This window comes from Salvelinus fontinalis, chromosome 9 (assembly GCF_029448725.1).
Source record: "Salvelinus fontinalis isolate EN_2023a chromosome 9, ASM2944872v1, whole genome shotgun sequence".
NCBI lineage: Eukaryota > Metazoa > Chordata > Actinopteri > Salmoniformes > Salmonidae > Salvelinus > Salvelinus fontinalis.
Window position 1 is genome coordinate 45,696,955 of NC_074673.1, and position 25,103 is coordinate 45,722,057.

General features: G+C 42.3%; 2 protein-coding genes across 4 annotated transcripts in view; one reads left to right on the forward strand and one right to left on the reverse strand.

Moving 5' to 3' along the window:
* The window catches only part of LOC129862696 (voltage-dependent calcium channel subunit alpha-2/delta-4-like), a 70,570-nt gene that overhangs the window by 10,946 nt on the left and 34,521 nt on the right, over window positions 1-25,103 (reverse strand). For both annotated transcript variants that reach the window (XM_055934590.1, XM_055934592.1), the window contains exons 25-28: window positions 7,286-7,347; window positions 6,982-6,996; window positions 6,649-6,693; window positions 6,456-6,518 (exon numbers count right to left, since the gene is read on the reverse strand). In XM_055934590.1, the coding sequence (XP_055790565.1) occupies window positions 6,456-6,518; window positions 6,649-6,693; window positions 6,982-6,996; window positions 7,286-7,347 (185 nt within the window). The remainder of the gene's footprint in view (window positions 1-6,455; window positions 6,519-6,648; window positions 6,694-6,981; window positions 6,997-7,285; window positions 7,348-25,103) is intronic.
* On the forward strand, window positions 11,813-24,791 carry LOC129862697 (leucine-rich repeat and transmembrane domain-containing protein 2-like). 2 transcript variants are annotated; one of them, XM_055934593.1, is made up of 4 exons: window positions 11,813-12,444; window positions 21,658-21,779; window positions 22,003-22,683; window positions 22,846-24,791. In XM_055934593.1, the coding sequence occupies exons 2-4, from the start codon at window positions 21,743-21,745 to the stop codon at window positions 23,364-23,366; spliced, it is 1,239 nt and encodes a 412-aa protein (XP_055790568.1). In that variant the 5' UTR covers window positions 11,813-12,444; window positions 21,658-21,742; the 3' UTR covers window positions 23,367-24,791. The 2 variants fall into 2 exon arrangements, with proteins under 2 accessions (XP_055790568.1, XP_055790569.1); XM_055934594.1 differs by having other exon boundaries at window positions 22,012-22,683.

Consider the following 25,103-nt stretch of genomic DNA (forward strand, 5'->3'; position numbering starts at 1 on the left):
TCAGTTTCATCACAGCGCTTGATGGTTTTCGCGACTGCCCTTGAAGAAACGTTCAAAGTTCTTGAAATTTTCCATATTGACTGACCTTCATGTCTAAAGTAATGATGGACTGTCGTTTCTCTTTGCTTATTTGAGCTGTTCTTGCCATAATATGGAAATTACCAAATAGGGGTATCTTCTATATACCACCCCGACTTTGTACACAATGGATGTCTCAAACGCATTAAGAAGGAAAGAAATTCCACAAATTATTCTACAATGTAGAAAATAGTGAAAAGAAAGAAAGACGCTGAAATGAGTAGGTGTGTCCAAACGTTTGACTGGTAATGTATAAAAAAATTAAGTATTCAGACCCGTTGCTTTGAGACTCGAAATTGAGCTCAGGTGCATCCTGTTTCCATTGACCATCCTTGAGATGTTTCTGCAACTTGATTGGAGTCCACCTGCGGTAAATACAATTGATTCGACATGATTTGGAAAGGCACACACCTGCCTATATAAGGTCCCACAGTTGACAATGCATGTCAGAGCAAAAACCATGCCATGAGGTCGAAGGAATTGTCCGTAGAGCTCCGAGACAGGATTGTGTCGAGGCACAGATCTGGGGAAGGGCACCAAAAATGTTCTCCAGCATTGAAGGTCCCAAGAACACAGTGACCTCCATCGTTGTTAAATGGAAGAAGTTTGGAACCTTCAAGACTCTTCCTAGAACTGAGCAATCGGGGGAGAAGGGCCTTGGTCAGGGAGTTGACCAAGTACCCGATGGCCACTTTTAAAGAGCTCAAGAGTTCCTCTGTGGAGATGGGATAACCTTCCAGAAGGACAACCATCTCTGCAGCACTCCACCAATCAGGCTTTTATGGTAGAGTGGCCAGACGGAAGCCACTTCTCATTAAAATGCACATGACAGCCCGCTTGGTGTTTGCCAAAAGGCACCAGAAGGACTCTGTCCATGAGAAACAAGATTCACTGGTCTGATGAAACCAAGATTGAAGTCTTTAGCCTGAATGCCAAGTGTCACATCTGGAGATCCCAGCAAAGCTCATCACCTGTCCAATACCATCCCTACAGTGAAGCAAGTTGGTGGAAGCATCATGCTGTGGGGATATTTTTCAGTGGAAATGGACTGGGAGACGAGTCAGGGTTGAGGGAAAGATTAACAGAGCAATGAGAGATCCTTGATGAAAACCTACTCCAGAGCACTCAGGATCACAGACTGGGGGCGAAAGTTCACCTTCCAACAGGACAATGACCCTAGGCACACAGCCAAGACAACGCAGGAGTGGCTTCAGGACACCTCTCTGAATGTCCTTGAGTGGCCCAGCCAGAGCCCGGACTTAAACCCGATCAAACATTTCTGGAAAGACTTGAAAATTGCTGTGCAGCGATGCTCCCCATCCAACCTGACAGAGCTTGAGAGGATCTGCAGAGAAGAATGGGAGAATCTACCCAAATACAGGTGTGTCAATCTTGAAGTGTCATACCCAAGAAGACTTGAGGCTGTAATTGCTGCCAAAGGTGCTTCCACAACAAAGTACTGAGTAACAAAATGTGGAAAAAGTGAAGGGGTCTGAATACTTTCCGAATGCCCTGTATGTACTTTGGATGGTGTCCATATTGATCATGTCCCTGCTTACAAATATCTGGGCATTTGTAAAGCTGAAAAGCTCTTTTAAAAAGCATATGCATTAGATAGTTAAGAAGCTGAGAATAGAAATGGGCTTCTTCTATAGAAATAGGTCCTGCCTCTCGCTAAATAGTGGAATGCAGATTATTCAGTTGACGTTCCTATCGGCCCTGGACTACGGCAACATCATCTATATAAACGCAGCTGCCACTTCATTAAAACCATTATATGCAGTGTATCCTAGTGCACTGCACTTTATTTACGGGCGCCAGTTTGAACAATCATCACTGGATTCTCTCTTTGATGTCACTTAGGTTGATACATTGCTTTCATTTATAAAGCCCTTTTACAAAAAGTCTCACTGTACATAACATCATTATTAAACTTCAGACATACGAGTTACCACACCTGGTCTCAGGTATAGTTAACTCTGGAAACTCCTTTGGTCTGTACTGAGTTACGTAAATGAGCGTTTAGTTTTCTTGCACCTTATTTGTGGAACAATCTTCAAAATGTTCTTAAATGTGATGTTCTTGTGCCTCTAGGGTGATTCAGAAAGCTGATTGAGGACCTTATTACTGATGAACGTGTTTGTTTTTTATGACTGTTTTTCTTTCTGCTTGCATTTTGTAGTCATATTCTGATGTGTATTTCCTGTAATTTAGGACTCATCTATAAAATAGACTTTGGTCTCAGTATGTCTCCCTGATAAAATAAAGGTTAAATAAAATAAATACCTTGGTACATTTTAAAGAAGTTATGTATGACCCATTTCTTGAAGTCATCACTGCTTCCATATCTCCGATGATTAAATATTTAGAGCTCTGCCTCAGCCCAATCCCTCTCTCGGAATAAAAAGGGAGGGATACTCTTGGTGTTTCCACATAACTTTATCAAAGTCCTAACCTCAGCAAAATGTTACGGGGCAGCACTAAATCATACTGTCTGCTTACTAAGGTTTGCTTTAGTTCCTTACTGAGACATAAACATATGCAATTAAAAGGGAAAATGTAAATACTTCATCCTTGGTTTGGCCTGAGTAGCCTTAATGTTAGTGACTGTTTTATTTCACCGGGGACTGGCAGAGATTGCAGCAAGAGTACTTTTATGAGTAGATCAGCTTTAAAGTTGAGCTGACAGCTGTTTTGCACTGATTGACTATGGCTGTAGTCATCAATCTAGCAAGAGGGCAATATTTTATTCATGTAGTAGTGCTTCTCCCCTAGAAAGCTATGACCTTTGGCTTTCACTTTGAATTGTTCATTTATGTCTGAGAAAAAAAACACTTTTCAACCCATATGATGTAGTATACAATAAAAGTAGAATAAAACATACAAATATGATGATATGATAAAAATACAAATAAATAGTGAATGAATAAGCCTTTTCATACTTTATAATATGTCCGTATATAGTTACAATCTGTTTTAGGAGCATCTACCCAAAACATTTCACATTCTTTATTACTTTACCAAACATATCATGACATTAGTGATAAATGTTAAATGGCATTAGTGATAAATGTTACATGTATGAACATCTAAATCTACATTAAATGGGCAATTTAAACAGCGTGTGTCCCTCCTATTGAGAAGGGCTAATGTAAAGGGCTGAGCATTCGTTCTGAGCATATGCAATGTGTCTGCCTCTGACGTAAAATAAAATGTGCGACTTCCACACAAAATTATTACTTTACTTATTTTAGGAAGATTATTTATAGTAGAGCTATGGAAGTTATGCATTTAGATCTACCTATTCGAGACAAATCCCAGCGATTGCTTTGCGATGTCTGTGCCATGACGCAGTCGAGCTGGATAAATGTTTTTCTAAGGACCGCCCCTTTGACGTGATGTCGCAGTGAAGTGACATAAATCGATGTAATGATGCAGCAGACCACAAGAGGGGGGCAAATAAAAGTTTAATCGACTAAGGACCTTTACATGGTTTTAGGAAGGTCTGGATTTCTGTCTTCTGATGTATAAAATGATTGGAAATCAATAAAATATTTGTTTAAGTAATTCTAGTGCCAGATTTCGGGGACTGTCAGCTTAAGAGGTTTTAATATTGCAGATTGATTGTAGGTTCTATCAATTTAATTGTTTGCATCATTTCTAATCCCCCTCATTAATGTTTTTTCTATATATATTTTCCCCCCTACCCTACTATCCCTACCCTACAATTCCTAAATAATTATACTTTTCTCCTTCAAGTGCAGGATTTTCACCCACAGCGGCCAATCCATTATTCATTCCGATTTTAACTCCAACCCTCCGATGTCCACAGATTAACTAATCTTTCCCAGTATAATGCCCTTTGCTATTTCCTTTTGCAAGACATCCCTCCATTTTACTATGATACTTTACGAGGGTTCCTGAACCTCCCTATTTGTAAAATTTCTACCGATATTCCCATAAAAATAAATACTTTACCCAAGAGTATAACAATATTCCCCATTGACTTGTGGTTTTTCAGATCTCCTAACAATACAGTTTGCAGTTTCATCTGAACCCTGATATTATGACATAACAACCCCCCCCCCCCCCCACCCACACACACACATACACACACCTATTGCCCTCAGAACATCCTCAATTCGTCAGGGCATGGACTCTACAAGGTGTTGAAAGCGTTCCACAGGGATGCTAACCCATGTTGACTCCAATACTTCCCACAGTTGTGTCAAGTTGGCTGGATGTCCTTTGTGTGGTGGACCATTCTTGATACACATGGAAAACGATTGAGCATGAAAACCCAGCAGCATTACAGTTCTTGACACAAACCGGTACACCAGGCACCTACTACCATAACCCGTTCAAAGGCACTGGCATGTTTTGTCTTGCCCATTCACTCTCTGAATGGCAATCAATGTCTCAATTGTCTCAAGGCTTAAAAATCCTTCTTTAACCTGTCTCCTCCCCTTCATCTACACTGATTGAAATCGATTTAACAAGTGACATCAACAAGGGATCATAGCTTTCACCTGGATTCACCTGGTCAGTCTTATGTCCTGTTCTTAATGTTTTGTACACTCAGTGTATTGAGCATTATTTTTATAGCAAGTGTTTTTTATAATAGCTTAAATTGAAACAAACATATTCAAGTGTCAAGTGTTGTTTTAAATGTCAATTCATAGACCCGATGCCAAGGTATTGGGACATAAAAAACCTCTTCACAACTGACCTGAATTTGAGGAATTCCTATACAGGAGGAACTGCTTTGGGTAAACAAGATGTGGTGTGTGTGTGTGTGCATTTGTGTGTGTGTTCAGCCTACATGTTTGTGTGTGTGTTTGTGCACTCTCCTCCAGCCCGCGCTCCTCCTCAACCCAAAAGGTCTCCCTATTACAAGTGGTTAGAGGCCATGGTCAATCGAACAAGGTCAAAATACATCCCACAAACGAGTCCCCGGTAGCCTACGTGACCTACGCCGTGACAGGCTATAGGGGTCAAGATCCAGATCCATACAGGGCGAGCCTCATCTTCCCTTAGCGGAGCCCGCTGGACCTGCACATCTGGGGCTGCTGTTGGGACCCTGGCTGCATGGGGCAGCAGCTTGGGCTTTAAGCTGCAGCCCATCACTGACCATACTGCGCGTGATGGGCCACCATCACCACCTCCAGTCAGTCAGTGACAGACAGATGCCCTTAGTGTCTGTCTGTATGGGAGTTAACGAGTGAGTGCAGCACAGTGCAGCGGTGGGCTCTGTGGTAATCCCATCTGCATTCGTTCTTCTCACAGGGCCGTGGTAATCCTAGGCCATTACATACATGTGATAAGGTACCACACTGACTCCCTACTATATTGTGCAGGATAATAGGGTCTTATAGGCCCTCACTCACTGATGTAGTCTTCAAATGTATACTAAGATGTACAGGCCGCCGCATACCCAGCACACTGCTATGTTAATTTATAAACACTTATGTTGCTTGCCCATTTCCACCACACTATTCTAATGCTCAGTAATGTGGTTGTTCCAGTCAAGGCCTTTCTACAGTGAAGTCAAGTGATGAGGTGGCGCAGGCCGTTTGGTGCCTTTAGCCCCAGTTAGTCAGTCTCTGCTAATGCGTCTAAGAGGGATTAGGACCATAAGTGTTCTCAAATCCTATGAGTGCTCCAGATGTTGTTTTGGCCTGCTACCTACTTTCTGCAACGCAATGTGCCTCTCTCTCTCTCTCTCGATCGCTCTCGATTGCGCTCTCTCTCTCTCTCTCTCTCTCGCTCTCTCTCTCGATCGCTCTCTCTCTCGATCGCTCTCTCTCTCGATCGCTCTCTCTCTCTCTCTCGATCGCTCTCGCTCTCTCTCTCGATCCCTCTCGCTCTCTCTCTCGATCGCTCTCGCTCTCTCTCTCTCTCGCTCTCGATTGCTCTCTCTCTCGATCGCTCTCGATTGCTCTCTCTCTCGATCGCTCTCGATTGCTCTCTCTCTCTCTCTCGATTGCTATCTCGATCTCTCTCTTTCTCGATCTCTCCCCCTCTCTCTTTCTTGTTGCTAAGGAGCTACCAGCACTTAACACGCCCCTTAGGAGGAGTGTTAAGATGCAATCACCTGACCTTATGTGTATTTACATGGCCAAGCCGACCAGATCGTGATTATATAAATTATCCCTCCCCTGATCTGCTGATCCCTGATCTGCTGATCTGCTTATCAAAAGGCTAAACATGTTATTATGGTGCAATCATTACATAACAAACCACATATGATGTACTATAGTACAGATGAGGGGTTACTTTAGAATTTTCAACTGGTGTATGATGGTGGCGTTAGGATGGCCGTATGGATTGATTTAATATGTTCGGGTCACTGGGTGGTCATGATGTCGGTCACTTACCTCTGACCTCTCTTTTGAGACTATGATAAAACCGTTGCTGTCCACAAGGAAACAGTTGACATCCTGGAGGAAAAGAAGACAGGACATTAAATGAAGCATCATTAGCATTTATTCAATAATATTTGAACATCATTGTCATTCATGAATTGAATCATAACTGACCCCAAACCTGTAGAATAGGCTCAGTACTCACAATGCTTTGACAGGTGAGAGGGCAGACACCTTCCACTTCAGTACACTGGAGAAAGAAAGAAAGAGACAGATAGAGATGAGAGAGAGAGAGAGAGGATAAAGGTCAAGGTCGTGAGTCAGAAGGTCGACCACCCCTTAGATACAGATTAATCATGTGACTGACTGACAGCAGAGAGAGAGAGACCTATGTGGATTTGGAACACACACCCGTAACAACAACACAAACATGGCTGGCTCTATAGCCGAGTCAATAGAGTGTGATAACCTCTTCATAATCAGAGAGAGGAGTTAATGTACTGTATCAACAGAAAGTGAAAGGTCACTGTTTACTTACGTCTGTGTCATTGGGCTGTGAGTGGAGGTGAGAGGCAGAGGAGGAGAAAGACAGAGAGATGATCAAATATTAGCACTTCGCAGATTATCCGAAATGTAGTGCACACATTTTCGTATGTGTATGTGATCCCTGCGGGAACTGATCCTGTGACCTTGACGTTGCCATGCTCTTACCAACTGAGCCAGAGATGGATTTGTGTCAGTAGTCTGATATATCGATGGGGAGCTGAGTGTGTGTGTCTGTGTAAGTTTGTGTGTGTCTGAATGTTTTTGTGTGTGTGTGTGTGTGTGTGTTGCTCCCTTACCTGAAAGGTAATGGCCCATAGCCTCTTCTCCAGCATTTCCAAGGACATCTGCACCCCGATGGCTAAAAATAGACCACAAGCGCGCACACACACGCACACACACACACACCCAGGTCAGTTGAGAGAGGAAAATATGGACTCTGCAAAAACCCTTAACCCTAAATTTACTGTGACCATCTGTGAAACTATATTGAGAGGCTGGGTGGGTGTGGGGTTGGGCATTACAGTGGGACAGGAAATCGATTAGGCCTTCAGTTCACCTCTATGCAGTTTGCACAGTTAGCACCAGACTGCTGCTGTTTGCATGCAAATGGTCACTGTGTAAACACTGATGAGGTAGCATGATGCGTGTGGTACAAGTAAATCTTGTCTGGGTGGGGTGAGACTGGGTGGGGTATGCAAATATCTGCCTTGCTTTCATGGTAGCCTGTTGTTGTTGATACCTCTGCAGTATTCTGTGTTGTGAGATACTAATGCTGGTAATACTTTATTTAACCAGCTGGTTACTTAGAAATGACTTGTTAAAATGGTAATCACCTATTGATTGCATAGTTTGTCTGATGTTTTCCATAGTATATCCGATGTTTTGCATAGTATGTCTGATGTTTTTCATAGTATGTCAGATGTTTTGCATATTATGGCAGATGTTTTGCAAAGTATATCAGATGTTTTGCAAAGTATATCAGATGTTTTGCATAGTATATCAGATGTTTTGCATATTATGTCTGATGTTTTGCATAGTATGCTGGATGTTTTGCATAGTATGCTAGATGTTTTGCAAAGTATATCAGATGTTTTGCATAGTATATCAGATGTTTTGCATAGTATATCAGATGTTTTGCATAGTATATCAGATGTTTTGCATAGTCTGTTGGATGTTTTGCAGAGTGTATCAGATGATTTGCATAGTATGTCTGATGTTTTGCGTAATATATCAGCTGTTTTGCATAGTATGATAGTATTGATACCTCTGCAGTATTCTGTGTTGTGACATACTAATGCTGGTAATACTTTATTTAACCAGCTGGTTACTTAGAAATGACTTGTTAAAATGGTAATCACCTATTGATTGCATAGTATGTCTGATGTTTTGCATAGTATGTCGGATGTTTTGCATAGTATGTCTGATGTTTTGCATAGTATGTCTGATGTTTTACATAGTATGTCTGATGTTTTGCATAGTATGTCTGATGTTTTGCATAGTATGTCTGATGTTTTGCATAGTATGTCTGATGTTTTGCATATTCTGTCAAATGTTTTGCATATTCTGTCAAATGTTTTGCATAGTATGTCGGATGTTTTGCATAGTATGTCGGATGTTTTGCATAGTATGTCGGATGTTTTGCATAGTATGTCTGATGTTTTGCATAGTATGTCTGATGTTTTGCATAGTATGTCTGATGTTTTGCATAGTATGTCTGATGTTTTGCATAGTATGTCTGATGTTTTGCATAGTATGTCTGATGTTTTGCATAGTATGTCTGATGTTTTGCATAGTATGTCTGATGTTTTGCATAGTATGTCTGATGTTTTGCATAGTATGTCTGATGTTTTGCATAGTATGTCTGATGTTTTGCATAGTATGTCTGATGTTTTGCATAGTATGTCTGATGTTTTGCATAGTATGTCTGATGTTTTGGATAGTATATCAGATGTTTTGCATAGTGTGTTGGATGTTTTGCATAGTATATCAGATGTTTTGCATAGTATATCAGACGTTTTGCATAGTATGGTGGATGTTTTGCATAGTATGTCTGATGTTTTGCATAGTATATCAGGTGTTTTGCATAGTATGTCTGATGTTGTGCATAGTATATCAGATGTTTCGCGTAGTATATTAGATGTTTTGCGTAGTATGTTTGATGTTTTGCATAGTATATCAGACGTTTTGCATAGTATATCAGATGTTTTGCATAGTACGTTGGACGTTTTGCATAGTATTTCAGATGTTTTGCATAGTATATCAGCTGTTTTGCGTAGTATATCAGATGTTTTGCGTAGTATATCAGATGTTTTGCAAAGTATATCAGATGTTTTGCATAGTATATCAGATGTTTTGCATAGTATGTTGGACGTTTTGCATAGTATATCAGGTGTTTTGCATAGTATGTCTGATGTTGTGCATAGTATGTGGATGTTTCGCGTAGTATATTAGATGTTTTGCGTAGTATGTTTGATGTTTTGCATAGTATATCAGACGTTTTGCATAGTATATCAGATGTTTTGCATAGTACGTTGGACGTTTTGCATAGTATATCAGATGTTTTGCATAGTACGTTGGACGTTTTGCATAGTATTTCAGATGTTTTGCGTAGTATATCAGCTGTTTTGCGTAGTATATCAGATGTTTTGCGTAGTATATCAGATGTTTTGCAAAGTATATCAGATGTTTTGCATAGTATATCAGATGTTTTGCATAGTATGTTGGACGTTTTGCATAGTATGTCAGATGTTTTGCATAGTATGTCAGATGTTTTGCATAGTATGTCAGATGTTTTGCATAGTATATCAGATGTTTTGCATAGTATGTTGGATGTTTTGCAGAGTATGTTGGATGTTTTACATAGTATGTCTGATGTTTTACAAATTATGCCAGATTTTATACATAGTATGCCTGATGTTTTACATAGTATATCAGATGTTTTGCATAGTATGTCTGATGTTTTACATAGTATGTCTGATGTTTTACATAGCATGCCTGATGTTTTGTCTATATCATGTCTCTATTTTTGTTGTGGATCTTTTTTGACACAGTGAAATATCTATACCTAATACACGTTTCTGTGAATCAATGACAATAAAGTACTATCTAATTGAATCCAAACTAATCTAAGTCACCTAGTAACAATTTACCCTAATGTTCATAATGGCTCACACACACATGCAGGCAGGTAGCCACGATGCACACAAAACCACACACAGTCTGGTCACTCTACTAGAAATAGTGGTCCTATCCAAACCGTAGCTCATCTGCAGTCTGGGGAACTGAGGAGTACCACCCACACACACTAACTGACTGATGCCGTGTGGTGCCAGGACAACAACCTCTCCCTCAACGTGATCAAGACAAAGGAGATGATTGTGGACTACAGGAAAAAGAGGACCGAGCACGCCCCCATTCTCACCGATGGGGCTGCAGTGGAGCAGGTTGAGAGCTTCAAGTTCCTTGGTGTCCACATCACCAACAAACTAACATTGTCCAAGCACACCAAGACAGTCGTGAAGGGGGCACGGCAAAACTTATTCCCCCCCAGGAGACTGAAAAGATTCAGATCCTCAAAAGGTTCTACAGCTGCACCATCGAGAGCATCCTGACTGGTTGCATCACTGCCTGGTATGGCAACAGCTCGGCCTCTGACCGCAAGGCACTACAGAGGGTAGTGCGAACGGCCAAGTACATCACTGGGGCCAAGCTTCCTGCCATCCAGGACCTCTATACCAGGCGGTGTCAGAGGAAGGCCATAAAAATTGTCAAAGACTCCAGCCACCCTAGTCATAGACTGTTCTCTCTGCTACCACACGGCAAGCGGTACCGGAGCACCAAGTCTAGGTCCAAGAGGCTTCTAAACAGCTTCTACCCCCAAGCCATAAGACTCCTGGACATCTAGTCAAATAGCTACCCAGACTATTTGCATTGCCCCCCCCCCTCTCCAAACCACTGCCACTCTGTTGTCATCTATGCATGGTCCACTTTAATAACTCTACCTACATGTACATACTACCTGAACTGGCCGGTGCCCCCGCACATTGACTCTGTACCGGCACCCGACTTGAATATATTGTTATTTTTTGCTGCTGCTCTTTAGTTACTTGTTACTTTTATCTCTTATTCTTATCCATATTTTTTTGAAACTGCACTGTTGGTTAGGGACTCGTAAGTAAGCATTTCACTGTAAGGTCAACACCTGTTGTAGTCAGCGCATGTGACTAATAACATTTGATTTGATCTGATTTGATTTTGACACACGGTGATATGCACCACCAATAGTATGGGATGATAGGTTGATGACAGAGATACACCTTTAAACCACCTCTTGGAGTAGAGTAACTTGGTGGTGACATCTTATTGGACAGAAGAGGAAATGCCAATCAGAAGACCTACTGTATACCTACCTCCCTGTCAGACATTGCCTACCTTTCTTGAGAGACCAATGACACAGCAGCATGAGTCATCTCATAATGACATGATCATTGTGGGTAGCAGGAGGAATTCCAGACTGCCTTGCATTAGCCACTGGTGCAGCAGTGGTGCTTTTATTGTTTTGCTGCTTTGCTGCAGTCACACACACACACACACACACACACACACACACACACACACATACACACACACACACACAACGACCTTCACTGTAGGCATTTTGGGACAGACCCCGACACAGCTCAGGGTACAGCCTTTACAACAACCTATAGAGACACTCATCTTCTGTGAGGTACTGAGCTATATCAGCTGATTCCACCCGCCCTCGCTGCCTCTCTCTCTTTCTCTCTCTCTCTCTCTGTCACCCCCCCCCCTATCTCACTCCCTCTCCTTTTTCATTCAGCTGTAACACACTGTACTATTTTTTACTATTTTGGCCAAACCAGGCGTAATGCATACACATGCACACACACACACACAAACAGACAAACACTCAGACACACCCACATGGCACGCATATATATGCCATAGAAATGGCACAGCACTCTCACCCAGGATCATATAAAGACATGGTGTATCCTGCAAGAGCGACAGTGCGTTAGCTCTCTCACGCGCGCACACACACACACACACACATATACTGAGCTAGACTGAACCTCTGGACAGTAGTGCACTCAGACTACAAGGAAAAGCAGAGTTGGAAAGAGGACCCGAGAGGAGAGGAGAGGGTGAGCCACTGCTCTGAGAGACGGAGAGAGAGAGAAAGCAAAAGAGAAGACTGGAGCATGTGTTTTTCAACCAAGAACATCTCCCCTTGGGACCCCAACATCTGCATAAAGCAGGACAAACAGCTGAACCGAATGCAGCTAAAGGACCTTTCCCCAAGCTCCTCAGTTAGCAGCATTATCAGATGAAGCATATTATTTTTCCCACACGGGGAGGATAAAAGATACTACTGTAGCACTTTTCTTGTAGAATTATTTTAAGAGCTATAGCACTTTGGAGGCTGAAACAGATGGTGAGTACTGCACTGTGCTATGTGTGTGTTCCTGTTGTGTGTGTAAAAGTATCTGTTGTTGGATAGGTTCTCTCTTTCTTTAGGCTTCTTGTGAGAGAATATTACAACTACTAGGCTAACACATTGAGTCTGTACGCAATAAGAAAGTGGTTGTTACCACAAAACAGGCTGACTGTTCTCCCCCTCATTCCAGTGCAATTATCAGAGTAAACTAATCCATAAACTTGTGGGAGCAAAATTAAACCAAGGGGAATTGCCATTGACCAAGCTGCAGTAAAGGTATCCTTGCAATGCAGGTAGTGTGCACTGGGATGAAAACACTAACTTTGGGGCTTTATAAAACGTGAAAGAAGGCCGCGGACATACAGCAGAGTACGTAGCTGAATAACCTTGTATATAAACTTTGCATGCAGACTTCCAGTATCGGTAGTTAGTAAGATAAATAACATAAATGGACATGTTCCATACAGCATGAGTTCACACTGTCTTACCTTCTTTATAAACTCCATAGCAGTCATTCTCCAACCTCTCCTTGGGGAACCTCAGCCGTTCCATGTATTTGAACTATTCCACAGCAACGCCTTGATTAGGTGAGTTCAGGTTGAGCTAGTTCAGGGCTACAACAACATAATGAAACGTCTGGGTGTCCCCGAGGAGAGGTTTGAGAACCACTGCTCTACAGTACATTGAGACTTAACCGGTTTTGGGGTCTGACAACAACACAGTTTAGGACAAGAAATAACGTAGAATAAGGGACATGCGATACTATAGATGTAGAGTTCAACACTGGGGCCTATGTGTTGTTCTATGTGTTCTGTGTTCCACCACCCGCCGGACAGCCATCTGGAATCATAACTAGCATCTGTGATGCAGTCTAAACCCTGCTGCCACGGAGGATTTAGACCACGGTCCTAATCTGGGGCAGGAATAACTCCACATTTACAACCCGTCAATGCGTTAGTCACATAAGTGGGAGGCGGACGGAGGCCTAATCTGATGTGATCTGTGTGATGGTGCACTTGATGGGACAAGCTGTCAAGCGCAGTTCGTAAACACCATCTCTTGTAATTAAACACTTGGTATAAATAATGTGTGATACTGTGATGCGCTCACCCCTGAGCTGGAACCTTGGCTTACACAAATCAGATATATTGGCTCCCTGGCACTTTAAAATGGAGTGCAATGGAGCAAAATGTTATGTTTTCTTTTCTTAAAGCTGGTTGAATGGCTTTTTGTACCCTGTAGAGACCTGCAACTTACCACAGGTGAGATCAATTACACAGTAAACAAAATAACTTGCCTCCAACCAAATGAAGGAGAATTCTGAATCATTTAGACCAAGATTCTTTTGGGCCTTTCATGTAAACAATCACAATGTCAGTTTAGATGTTTTTCTACTTCTTCTTAGTCCTGTGTAGCTGTAAATCAAATGAATACACTTGTGGACAGAAAAAGGGTTTTGAATTTGAAGAATTTTTTAAAGAACTAGTCAATTATGCAAGGGTGCCGATACACCTAAACACATCTGTACAGATGACCATGTGTCCAAACACGAACACGTCTGTCTACCCTCCTTCTGTGGGCAAGTCTGTACTAAATTATTGATGCTAGCTTTTTGTTGTTGTCCCCCTCCCCCCACCACCCCAAAAGCGTCTCTCAGTCGCTGGTACTGTAAGTCAATGAAAGGCAGCCCTCCACTGGAATGGACTCAAGTGCTTCAATAACTTCAACTTGGCTACTGTACTGGACGTGCATGCTTCCCCCCAAAATTAGGACAATCCATTGAGTGAGTGAGAACCCCAGTAGGGAAGTGAAAGCTGACTGAGGGACTGAATGAAAAGTGCTCTGATGTGGGATAGAGTGTGTGTGTGTGTGTGTGTGTGTGATACGTAAATGGCAGGGGTGTGGCCAGAGGCACCTTCTGTTCAAAACCATAACCACAGAACATTTTAAATACATTTAATTATGTACAGCCCCTCAATCTGAGTGTTCCTTCTTTTATACTTGTCCTTGGCTTGGGGCAGTGTGTGTGTGTGTGTGCAGTGCCTTCAGAAATTATTCAGACCCCTTGACTTTTTCCACATTTTTTTTACGTTACAGACTTATTCTAAAATTGTTTAAATAAATAAAAAAATCGGTATCAATCTACACACAATACCCAAAAATGACAAAGAAAAAACAGGTTTTTAGAAATGTTTGCAAATTCATAAAACATGTAAAACAGAAATACCTTATTTACATTCGCTATGAGACTCGAAATTGAGCTCAGGTGCATCCTGTTTCCATTGATCGTCCTTGAGATGTTTCTACAACTTGATTGGAGTCCACTTGTGGTAAGTTAAATTGATTGGACATGATTTGGACCTGTCAATATAAGGTCACACAGTTAACAATGCACGTCAGAGGAAAAACTAAGCCATGAGGTCAAAGGAATTGTCCGTAGAGCTCCGAGACAGGATTGTGTCGAGGAACAGTTCTGGGGAAGGGTACCCAAACATTTCTGCAGCATTGAAGGTCCCCATCATTCTTAAAAGGTAGAAGTTTGGAACCACCAAGACTCCTAGAGCTGGCCGCCCGGCCAAACTGAGCAATCGGGGTAGAAGGGCCTTGGTCAGGTAGGTGACCAAGAACCCGATGGTCACTCTGACAGAGCTCCAGAGTTCCACTGCGGAGATGGGAGAACCTTCCAGAAGGACAATAATCCCTGCAGCACTCCACCAATTTTTTTATTTAAATTTTACATTTATTTAACTAGGCAAGTCAGTTAAGAACAAATTATTATGTTCAATAACGGCCTAGGAACAGATTAACTGCCTTGTTCAGGGGCAGAATGACAGATTTTTACCTTGTCAGCTCAGGGATTCGATATTGCAACCTTTCGGTTACTGGTCCAACTCTCAAACCACTAGGCTACCTGCCACACCAATCAGGCCTTTATGGTAGAGTAGTCAGAAGGAAGCCACTCTTCAGTAAAAGGAACATGACAGCCCGCTTAGTGTTTGCCAAAAGGCAACTAAAGACTCTCAAACCATGAAAACCCAAGATTCTCTGGTCTGATGAAACCAAGATTGAACTCTTTAGTCTGAATGCCAAGCGTCACATCTGGAGGAAACCTGACACCATCCCTACGGTAAAGCATGGTGGTGGCAGCATCATGCTGTGGGGATGTTTTTCAGTGGCAGAGACTGGGAGACTAGTCAGGATCGAGGGAAAGATGAACGGAGCAAAGTACGGAGAGGTGTGTGCCTTCCAAATCATGTTCAATCATTTGAATTTACCACAGGTGGACTCCAATCAAGTTGTAGAAACGTCTGAAGGATGATCAATGGAAACAGGACCTGAGCTCAATTTTGAGTCAAATAGCAAAGGGGCTGAGTACATATGTCAACAAGGTATGTCTGTTTTAATTTTTTTATTATACGTTTGCAAAAATGTCTAAGAACCTGTTTCCACTTTGTCATTATGGGGTATTGTGCATAGATTGAAGAGAGAAAAAATAATGTAATCAATTTTAGAACAATGCTATAATGTAACCAAAAGTGGAAAAAGTAAAGGGGTCTGAATACTTTCCGAATGCACTGTATTTATCACTGTGATTCAGGAGTAACATGAAAACAAAATAACATGCCCCACCAACATTGGACAACTTTACAGAAAACCCTCAAATTGCTGAAATAAGTACCTTAGATAAATTCTGAGTCAAAATAACTGATAAATAAAATAGCAGTGCAGATATTTATTATAGGTAATGAATGTTTTGGGGTCACGTGTCACATGTGATGTGAAATGTTCCACGTCATGTTTTCAGATTTCACGTTTTCACATGATTTACCATGTGAAATGTCACACACAGTGTTCCAAAAACACATTTTCACATGATTTCATGTGAAATTTCACATTTTAGGTGTGAAATCATGTGATTTTTCACGTAAAATCATGTAGTTCAACATGCGATAACATGAAACTACAATGTTAGCTATTGCTGCTAATTTTGTGGTAGATGTTGTGGTCTTTATACAGTCAATTTCTACAGTAATAGGATATTTTATCAGTGTTTTGATATACAATATATTTACTGCCAATCACAATGCACTTGGGTACATTTTGGCCCGTCCTAAAAATTAACTTGGCATGCCTCACTTGCAACTAAAGGTAGAGTTGACAATTCGATGGAAATCCATTGAACATTCTATTTTTATTTTGTATATGAAAACTTAAGCGAAAAAGTACATCTTGTTTGCACTACATCACACACTGATTTTTATCCTCAACAAGTCAGGTTGGTGGAAACACAAACTTTATGCAGATTTTAGAATATTCACGAGAATCTGTCGCCAATTGGATGGAAAACTAGCTATTTATGCAATTTCAACGTTGTTTGAGTTGCTTTCTGTATCCCCAAATTTGCTTGAGCTGATTTTACTTCAACACGGCTCAAAGCATCCAAGTTTCTTGACATAGGTGTCTCAAAGAGTTGTCAGTCAAGTTGAGCTCATGAATATAAGCTCCCCGCCCACTGAGCCTGTCTTTTCAACATTCGTGGCAGTTAGCATGAGAGAAAAAGTTATACATTTCTATCCCCCAAAATTATGACAAGTGATATCATAGTCACTCAAAAGCCTATTTTACAAGGGAATCATAATAACTGTTCAGGACCTTTTAAGTTATTGGAAAATGCATAATTCTTTTACACATTTACAGGACAGATAACGTTAAATTTGAATTGGCATGACCATCAAACACAAACTGCTACAACATTTCCACTGACGGTTGGCACAAATACATAGATAGTTGACCACACCCACATATATGCTAATTACCCCACCTATCAAAAGTGCAGTGAGGATCATACCATAGATTCAAAATATTGGATTGAACATTTTTCCCATTGTATCCACTTTTTGTACCCCAGGTAACAACACTGTAGTGTAACCTAACCATACCATTATGTTTTAACTGTTAATATACAGTACCAGTCAAAAGTTTGGACACCTACTCATTCAAGGGTTTTTCTTTGTTTTTAGTATTTTCTACATTGTAGAATAGTAGTGAAGACATCAAAACTATGAAATAACACATATGGAATCATGTAGTAACCAAAAAAGCATTGAACAAATCAAAATATATTTGAGATTCTTCAAAGTAGCCACCCTTTGCCTGAGTGACAGCTTTGTACACTCTTGGCATTCTCTCAACTAGCTTCATGAGGTTGTCACCTGGAAGCATTTCAATTAACAGGTGTGCATTGTTAAAAGTTGATTTGTGGAATTTCTTTCCTTAATGCATTTGAGCCAATCAGTTTTGTTGTGACAAGGTAGGGATGGTATACAAAAGATAGACCTATTTGGTAAATGACCAAGTCCATGTTATGGCAAGAAAAGCTCAAATAAGCAAAGAGAAATTATAGTCCATCATTACTTTAAGACATGAAGGTTAGTCAATCCGGAACATTTCAAGAACTTTGAAAGATTCTTTAAGTGCAGTCGTAAAAACCATCAAGCGTTGTGATGAAGCTGGCTCTCATGAGGACCGCCACAGGAAAGGAAGACCCACAGGAAAGGAAGACCCAGAAGATAAGTTCATTAGATTTACCAGCTTCAGAAATTGTAGCCCATATAAATGCTTCACAGAGTTCAAGTAACAGACACATCTCAACATCAACTGTTCAGCGGAGCCTCCGTGAATCAGGCCTTTGTGGTCAAATTGCTGCAAATAAACCACTACTAATGGAAACCAATAAGAAGAGACTTGCTTGTGCCAAGATACACAACTGGTGGAAATCTGTACTTTGGTCTGATGAGTCCAAATTTGAGATTTTTGGTTCCGCCTGCCATGTCTTTGTGAGACGCAGATAGGTGAATGGATGATCTCTGCATGTGTGGTTCCCACCGCGAAGCATGGAGGTGTGATGGTGTGGGGGTGCTTTGCTGGTGACACTGTTAGTGATTTCTTTAGAATTCAAGGCACACATAACCAGCATGGCTACCACAGCATTCTGCAGTGATACCCCATCCCATCTGGTTTGCGCTTAGTGGGAATATCATTTGTTTTTCAACAGGACAATGACCCAACACACATCCAGGCTGTGTAAGGGCTATTTGACCAAGAAGGAGAGTGATGGAGTGCTGCATCAGATGACCTGGCCTCCACAATCACCCGACCTCAACCCAATTGAGATGCGTTGGATCACAAAGTGAAGGAAAAGCAGGCAACAAGTGCTCAGCATATGTGGGAACTCCTTCAAGACTGTTGGAAAAGCATTCCAGGTGAAGCTGGTTGAGGGAATGCCAAGAGTGTGCCAAGCTGACATCAAGACTACTTTGAAGAATCTAAAATGTATATTTTTTTGGGCTACTACATGATTCCATGTGTGCTATTTCATAGTTTTGATATCTTTACTATTATTCTACAATGTCAAAAATACAAAAAATAAAGAAAAACCCTGGAATAAGTACTGTAGGTGTGTCCAAAGTTTTGACTGGTACTGTATGTTCCTAGCAATTAGTATGAACCTGGTGGCACTGCAGACACATCGATGCACTCCCAACCAACAGTCTTCACGACTGTCCTAGTGTGTTTGGACCATGTTAGTTTGTTGGTGATGTGGACACCAAGGAACTTGAAGCCTTCAACCTGCTCCACTGCAGCCCGTCGGTGAGAATGGGGGCGTGCTCGGTCCTCCTTTTGCTGTAGTCCACAATCATCTCCTTTGTGTTGATCACGTTGAGGGAGAGGTTGTTGTCCTGGCACCACGCGGCCAGGTCTCTGATGAAAGCGCTCAAAACGCCTTTTATCAGATCTTCCCATTTCATCTCCATCTACTATAACGTCCTTGATGCTGGCCCTCTGACAGAGAGGTCAGGGTAATCTTCTCAAGGCCCCAGCACTAATGGAGGAACAAGGATTACCTCATCTTCTTAAGGCTGGTTAAGCTGCACTCAAACAATGCTGGGTAGTTTGGTTGACCCAACTGCATAACTGCAGGCATTGGGTCACTTAGTCAGGTTTTTTTTCTTTAAAAACTGCTGGGTTATTGATGCTGGGTAAGGGTTTATTGGTGATTTATGTTAGGTTATTGAGATATGACTCACTGGGTCAGATCAAATGATTGGAGGCATGGCTCAGTATGGGTGTGGCTTTCAGATAGTTGTTTTTGGTCATCCATAAGAGTAAAAGTCATTCCTGTTCATCTGTTTTGTTGTATAATTAATACATGGCAAAGTTGAACATTGTAAACATTTGTTGCCATTTCATTGGTTATTGCTATCTTCTTTTGAGTAATTCCATGCACTGTCCTTGTGTCCTTATCATCCATTGTGCTCTGAGCACATACTTAGATAGCATTGCAGTGTTACTGTAATTCCAAAAGTGTACATTCAGATTTTATTTATATGTATATTTTAATATAACCAAGTGCACCTAAAACTGGGAAACAGAAGCAAGAAGTTTGTAGTTTCAATAAGGCTTATAGAAGTGTTTGAGTTCCTTATTTGCCTTATATAAACTTAACATGATGAACAGGAATGTCATTTACTCTCACTGGTGGCCAATTAGATCTAGCTGATAGCCACACCTTGAATACGCCACACCTCCTGAAAATAACCAAAGGATTATGTTAAAAAATGACCCAGCTGCTAGGTCAAACCAGCATGAGAGGACAAAATGCCCAACTATTGGTTAAATTAACCCATGTTTGGAAAAGCCTCAAAGTGAACTGAGTATACACTCAACCCAACTGTCAGAATTTTATTTTGATGTGTTCTGTCCAATATTTACTCGCGCCGGGTTACCAACGAACCCAAATTGTTTTTAACACAGCATTTTTTGTGGTGTGGTGTTGCTGCACTGGTGACAGCTCCAGTCAGTGACAGAACGCTGTGGTTCATCTGACTCCAGATCAGATGTACTCATCATGCTCTGATTACACAGGACACGCATCGCATACCTCACATGTCAAACAGAAGAACACCCAACGAAGATACGCTAATATAACCAAGTGCACCTAAAACTGGGAAACAGAAGCAAGAACACTTCCTACTGAAAATTGAGAAACAGAACCAAATGCACCCAATTCTGAGAAATACAACCAAGCACACCCAATACTGAGACACACAGATATAACCAAGCACACCCAATACTGAGACACACAGATATAACCAAGCACACCCAATACTGAGACACACAGATATAACCAAGCACACCCAATACTGAGACACACAGATATAACCAAGCACACCCAATACTGAGACACACAGATATAACCAAGCACACCCAATACTGAGACACACAGATATAACCAAGCACACCCAATACTGAGACACACAGATATAACCAAGCACACCCAATACTGAGACACACAGATATAACCAAGCACACCCAATACTGAGACACACAGATATAACCAAGCACACCCAATACTGATGCGTACACCTCAGGCGTCAGACTTCACAAAACCAAACAATACTGCAAGTGCCCTCAATGCCTCCCAACTCTACCTACAGTTGAATACAGGAAATAATGTTGTATAACCCTAGTGTCAGTCTACACATATATAGAGTACAGTCTATGAGAATGTAAGAGGAAAGGAAGAGGAGGAGAGTGATGCAGAGCCTTTGTGGAGTGATGACAAAAGAAGGACCTTGAGGCTCCTCTAAACTGGTTCTACTAAGTGGCAGCAGAGGCACGCATGATGGAGCTACATAATCTCTCTCTAATCATGAAATTTAGGACACATTTCTCTCTCTCGCTCCTGTGTGATTGTCTGCAGGTGAAAGATGAGGGTTGTCTGTGTTCAGTAGAAAGTTAACTTTGACTTCATCTCTGTACAGTATTTGCATTTACTTAGTATCAAGCTCTTTTTTGACTGACCCCCCCCCCCCCCCCCCCCGCTTGAAATACCAAGGAACTAAAATGGAATCAAAAGTGATAAAAAGGGAAACAAAGTCTTTAACAGTCAGAGGGATAAGAGGGTGAAGTATAGAATGATGTTGTTCCAAATCAGAAGGAAGAGATTGTTGTCCTTCCTAATCTGTACATGTGGCATATTATCATATTCATTATTATATAAGAGGAGAGTTAAACTGCCAACAATCTCTCTCCTACACATCCAAATACGCAATGTGTATTGCTCATCTGATGACTCCTTTTCTCTATTTCTCATTCTCCCGCTCTCTTTCGCTTTTTTATTCTTTCTTTCTGTTTTCCATTTACCAGGGCTCTGCATAGCTGGTGGGTGGCACAAGGACGGCACCTACTGCCAGTGCCAGTCTATGGTGGCACCAGAGTGGGCAGAGCAGACATGCAGCCCCTTGACAGGACCCACCCGGAGAGCCTGGGTGAGTGACTACCGCAGTGGGCTGATTGACAGGCAGAAGTGTTTAGTTACTCATCTTTTAAATTGATTTCAGAATTTCCTGTACGTAGTTTTGACTGTGCATCCAACAAATTCTGGGGTTGATTTAGATTCCTCAGACATTTGGCGAAATCTTGCACTGGTCATGTAATGAAAATGCATAATCAAATTCCTCTCCTTAAATCTCTCCTCTCCTCTCTCCCGAGTCTATGCAGCCCTGCCCAGTCTGCTGCTGGTACTGCTCGGTCTGCTAGAGGCGGCTAGCGGTTGTCCCACCGTGTGCATCTGCAAAAGCAATGGCACAGACTGTACAGGCCTAGCTCTGCTCTCCCTAACCACCGTCCTGCCCCTGCTGCCCCAGGACACCCGCACCCTTCGCCTGCCCCACAACAACCTCTCCTCCCTAGGCGATGGGGATCTGTCCAACCTCAGCGCTCTGGAGCTCCTGGACCTTTCCGACAACCACCTCTCCAGCCTGCAGCCAGGGGCATTCTCTGGACTCAGCAGCCTCCAGTGGCTCAACCTCTCTGGTAACAACCTGGGTGATTGCCCCCTTCCTACCTCTCCGGACCCCAGTAACCAGACGGAGGTGACACAGAGTAACAGGAGTTGCTGGGGGCTGAGCCGGGAGCTGTTCCAGGGTCTGTGGACACTGAAAGGGCTGGACTTGTCGCTGAACGGCCTGGTTGTTCTGCCCATGGGCCTACTGGACGAGCTCCAGGGCCTGGCCTGGCTGTCTCTGGCTCGAAACAAGCTGCAGAGCTTGGACAGAGCTACCTTCCAGCCCCTGGGCAGCCTGTTGAGCCTCCAACTGGCAGCGAACCCATGGGAGTGTGACTGCAACCTGAGGGACTTCAAGCACTGGATGGAGTGGCTGCTGTACAGACGTGAGTGTTATGTTGTGTATTGAAAGGCTTTAAGGCTACAATGTTTCAAGTACAGTCAAGTCATTTCGCATGTACTACTCTGATACTGTATCAAGTCTGTAAATGAGATTGATTAGCTATTGATTGTGTTAATGATCCACTGCATCGCTCTCTGTGTCTCAGACGGGCAGGTGGATGCCGTGAAGTGCAACCTCCCCAAAGAGCTGAGGGGGCAGGACATCCGCAGCATCCCCATAGAGATGTTCAACTACTGCCTGCAGCTGGACAACCAGGACAGTGTCCCCGGCTACAACGGGCCCAGAGGAGGACGCCCACCCTGCGTCGGTCGGATTAACGGGCCCATGAACGGGCCCCAGGTTAACCAAGAAGAATGTGTGCGCCAGCGCTACCGGCCCGTTAGCGTGCGCAGGGCCTGGGGGACTCAGATCGTGGCGGCGTGTGTGTGTGGCGTGGTGTGCGTGTTGATGGTGGTGGCGGCCACCTACGGCTGTATCTACGCCTCTCTTATGGCCAAGTACCAGAGGGAGCTGAAGAACAGAGGGCAGCCGCTGATGGCGGGGGAGGGAGGGGGGGAGACAGATGCTGAGGACGGAGCGTGTATGTCCTCCCCAACGTCACCAGATGAGCCAGAGCTGAAGGTGTCCAGCCCGATAGTCCACGGATACAGAATAACAGGCTTATGACCATTATTTTTCTGACTGCCTGAAATTCCTATTAGAAGGACTGAACTGCATATCGTACTCCTCTGTGCTAGGGCAATCTAGGTGAGGGAATGTATGGAGCTGAGAAAGAATATCCCTGCTGCACTTTGCTGGTGGTGGAGTCATACAGACATGATCACACAGGTGATCGCATAGAGGAAAAACTGGAATCCTGCTTTGCTTCAAGACGTGTGGATGCTCTGTGATGTGTTCTGCCCTGTGACTCTTTAGTCAGCTCTCCAACTGTGTTAATCATTTGGGCACCTCGGCACCTTGGTTAAGAGACTTTCCTAGAAGTTGTCTTTGAAATTGTTATTATTCGTTGATCCCACCGTTGTCAAAGTTATTTGTGTTTGAAGCAAAACATGTCAATAGATCATAGATTAAGTCAACATATTGAATATCCCTGTCCAATATCCCTGTGTTGTAACTGCGCCTAATGTTTCGCTACAATAAGCCCAGGTTAACAATCCCAGTAGTGGTTGTCGCTCAATTAGTTGGATGAGAGAAAACAAAAAAATAGTTGATATGAATGTACTGAGAAATTAATGTTAAAGCAGTCTTTCTTGTGTATTAGACCTGTGCTCATGTGTAGTTGCTTAATTTAATATTCCAAATCATATCTATGCAGAGTTAGCCTGCTTTCAATGTTCCAAAGCCATACAATACAACAGCACACCACTGACCTCTAGAGGATGTTATGATAACAGCAGCTGAAGAGTATCAGTTCCATGGATAGCAGCCATATTCATTACAAAAACTGAATCTAGTTGTCAGCTATTTCCATTTAACCATTTAGAACTGTCAAAGAGATCATCAACACTGCCCCAAAACAGGTGTGTATATATAACTATCTCCTTATTTATTTAACCCTTATTTTTGTCTCTATGTTAAGGCTGAAATCTGCGTTATGTAAAACAGCGCCACCGGTTCGCCCCCAGGTGTTATTGTTTTTGTTTTGTTCATAAAATGGAGTAGAGGAGCATCCAGCATCATGGTCAAATAAAATGGTAATACGTACTCTACTGTTCTATCGCACGTGCAATGATGTCTGAGGGGGACAAAACAGTGGTGGTTGTTTCGAAGTAACGTTATTGTTGTTGTTGTAATATCGCAAACGGAAGTAGCAGTTTCACCGCTACGGATTCCAGCTTTAAGGGCCGTACACACCCTATGCAAACAGAGCAACGGAGCGTCGTATACAGTCCCTTCCAAAGAGCCACACAAAAGACCATAGAACTACGTAGAAAACAACGCTCCATCGCTGGGTTTGCATAGTTTACGTAAAGTGTGTAGGGGCCTTTAAGCACATTCAGTATCTGCTCTTCAGGTTTGCTCGAGAAGACGAAGTGAGAAATGTGATATTCTGTTCATCACGCTGATGAAAATAAAGCATTTATTTATCTATGCTGCCCGTCACAATTTATTCCGGCTGAATTTTTCATTATATCTATATTTATGAGACAGGACATGAAAAAAGCCTATGAAGATGTGAAAACCATCACAGTTGTCACAGAAACATACACTCAACAGTAACCATGGTCTTTTGGGGACAAGACAAATGGAGTGCTTCCATCTCCACAAGAGAATGTGTGTCAAACATTTAGCAGTAGCACCCCAGAGAGTACTACTACCAGTATGAACACTTCAATACACATAGAAGCCACAAGATGCATCAACGCCTCCAGCAGTTGTGTAAAGGAGCCAGACATTTCAGAG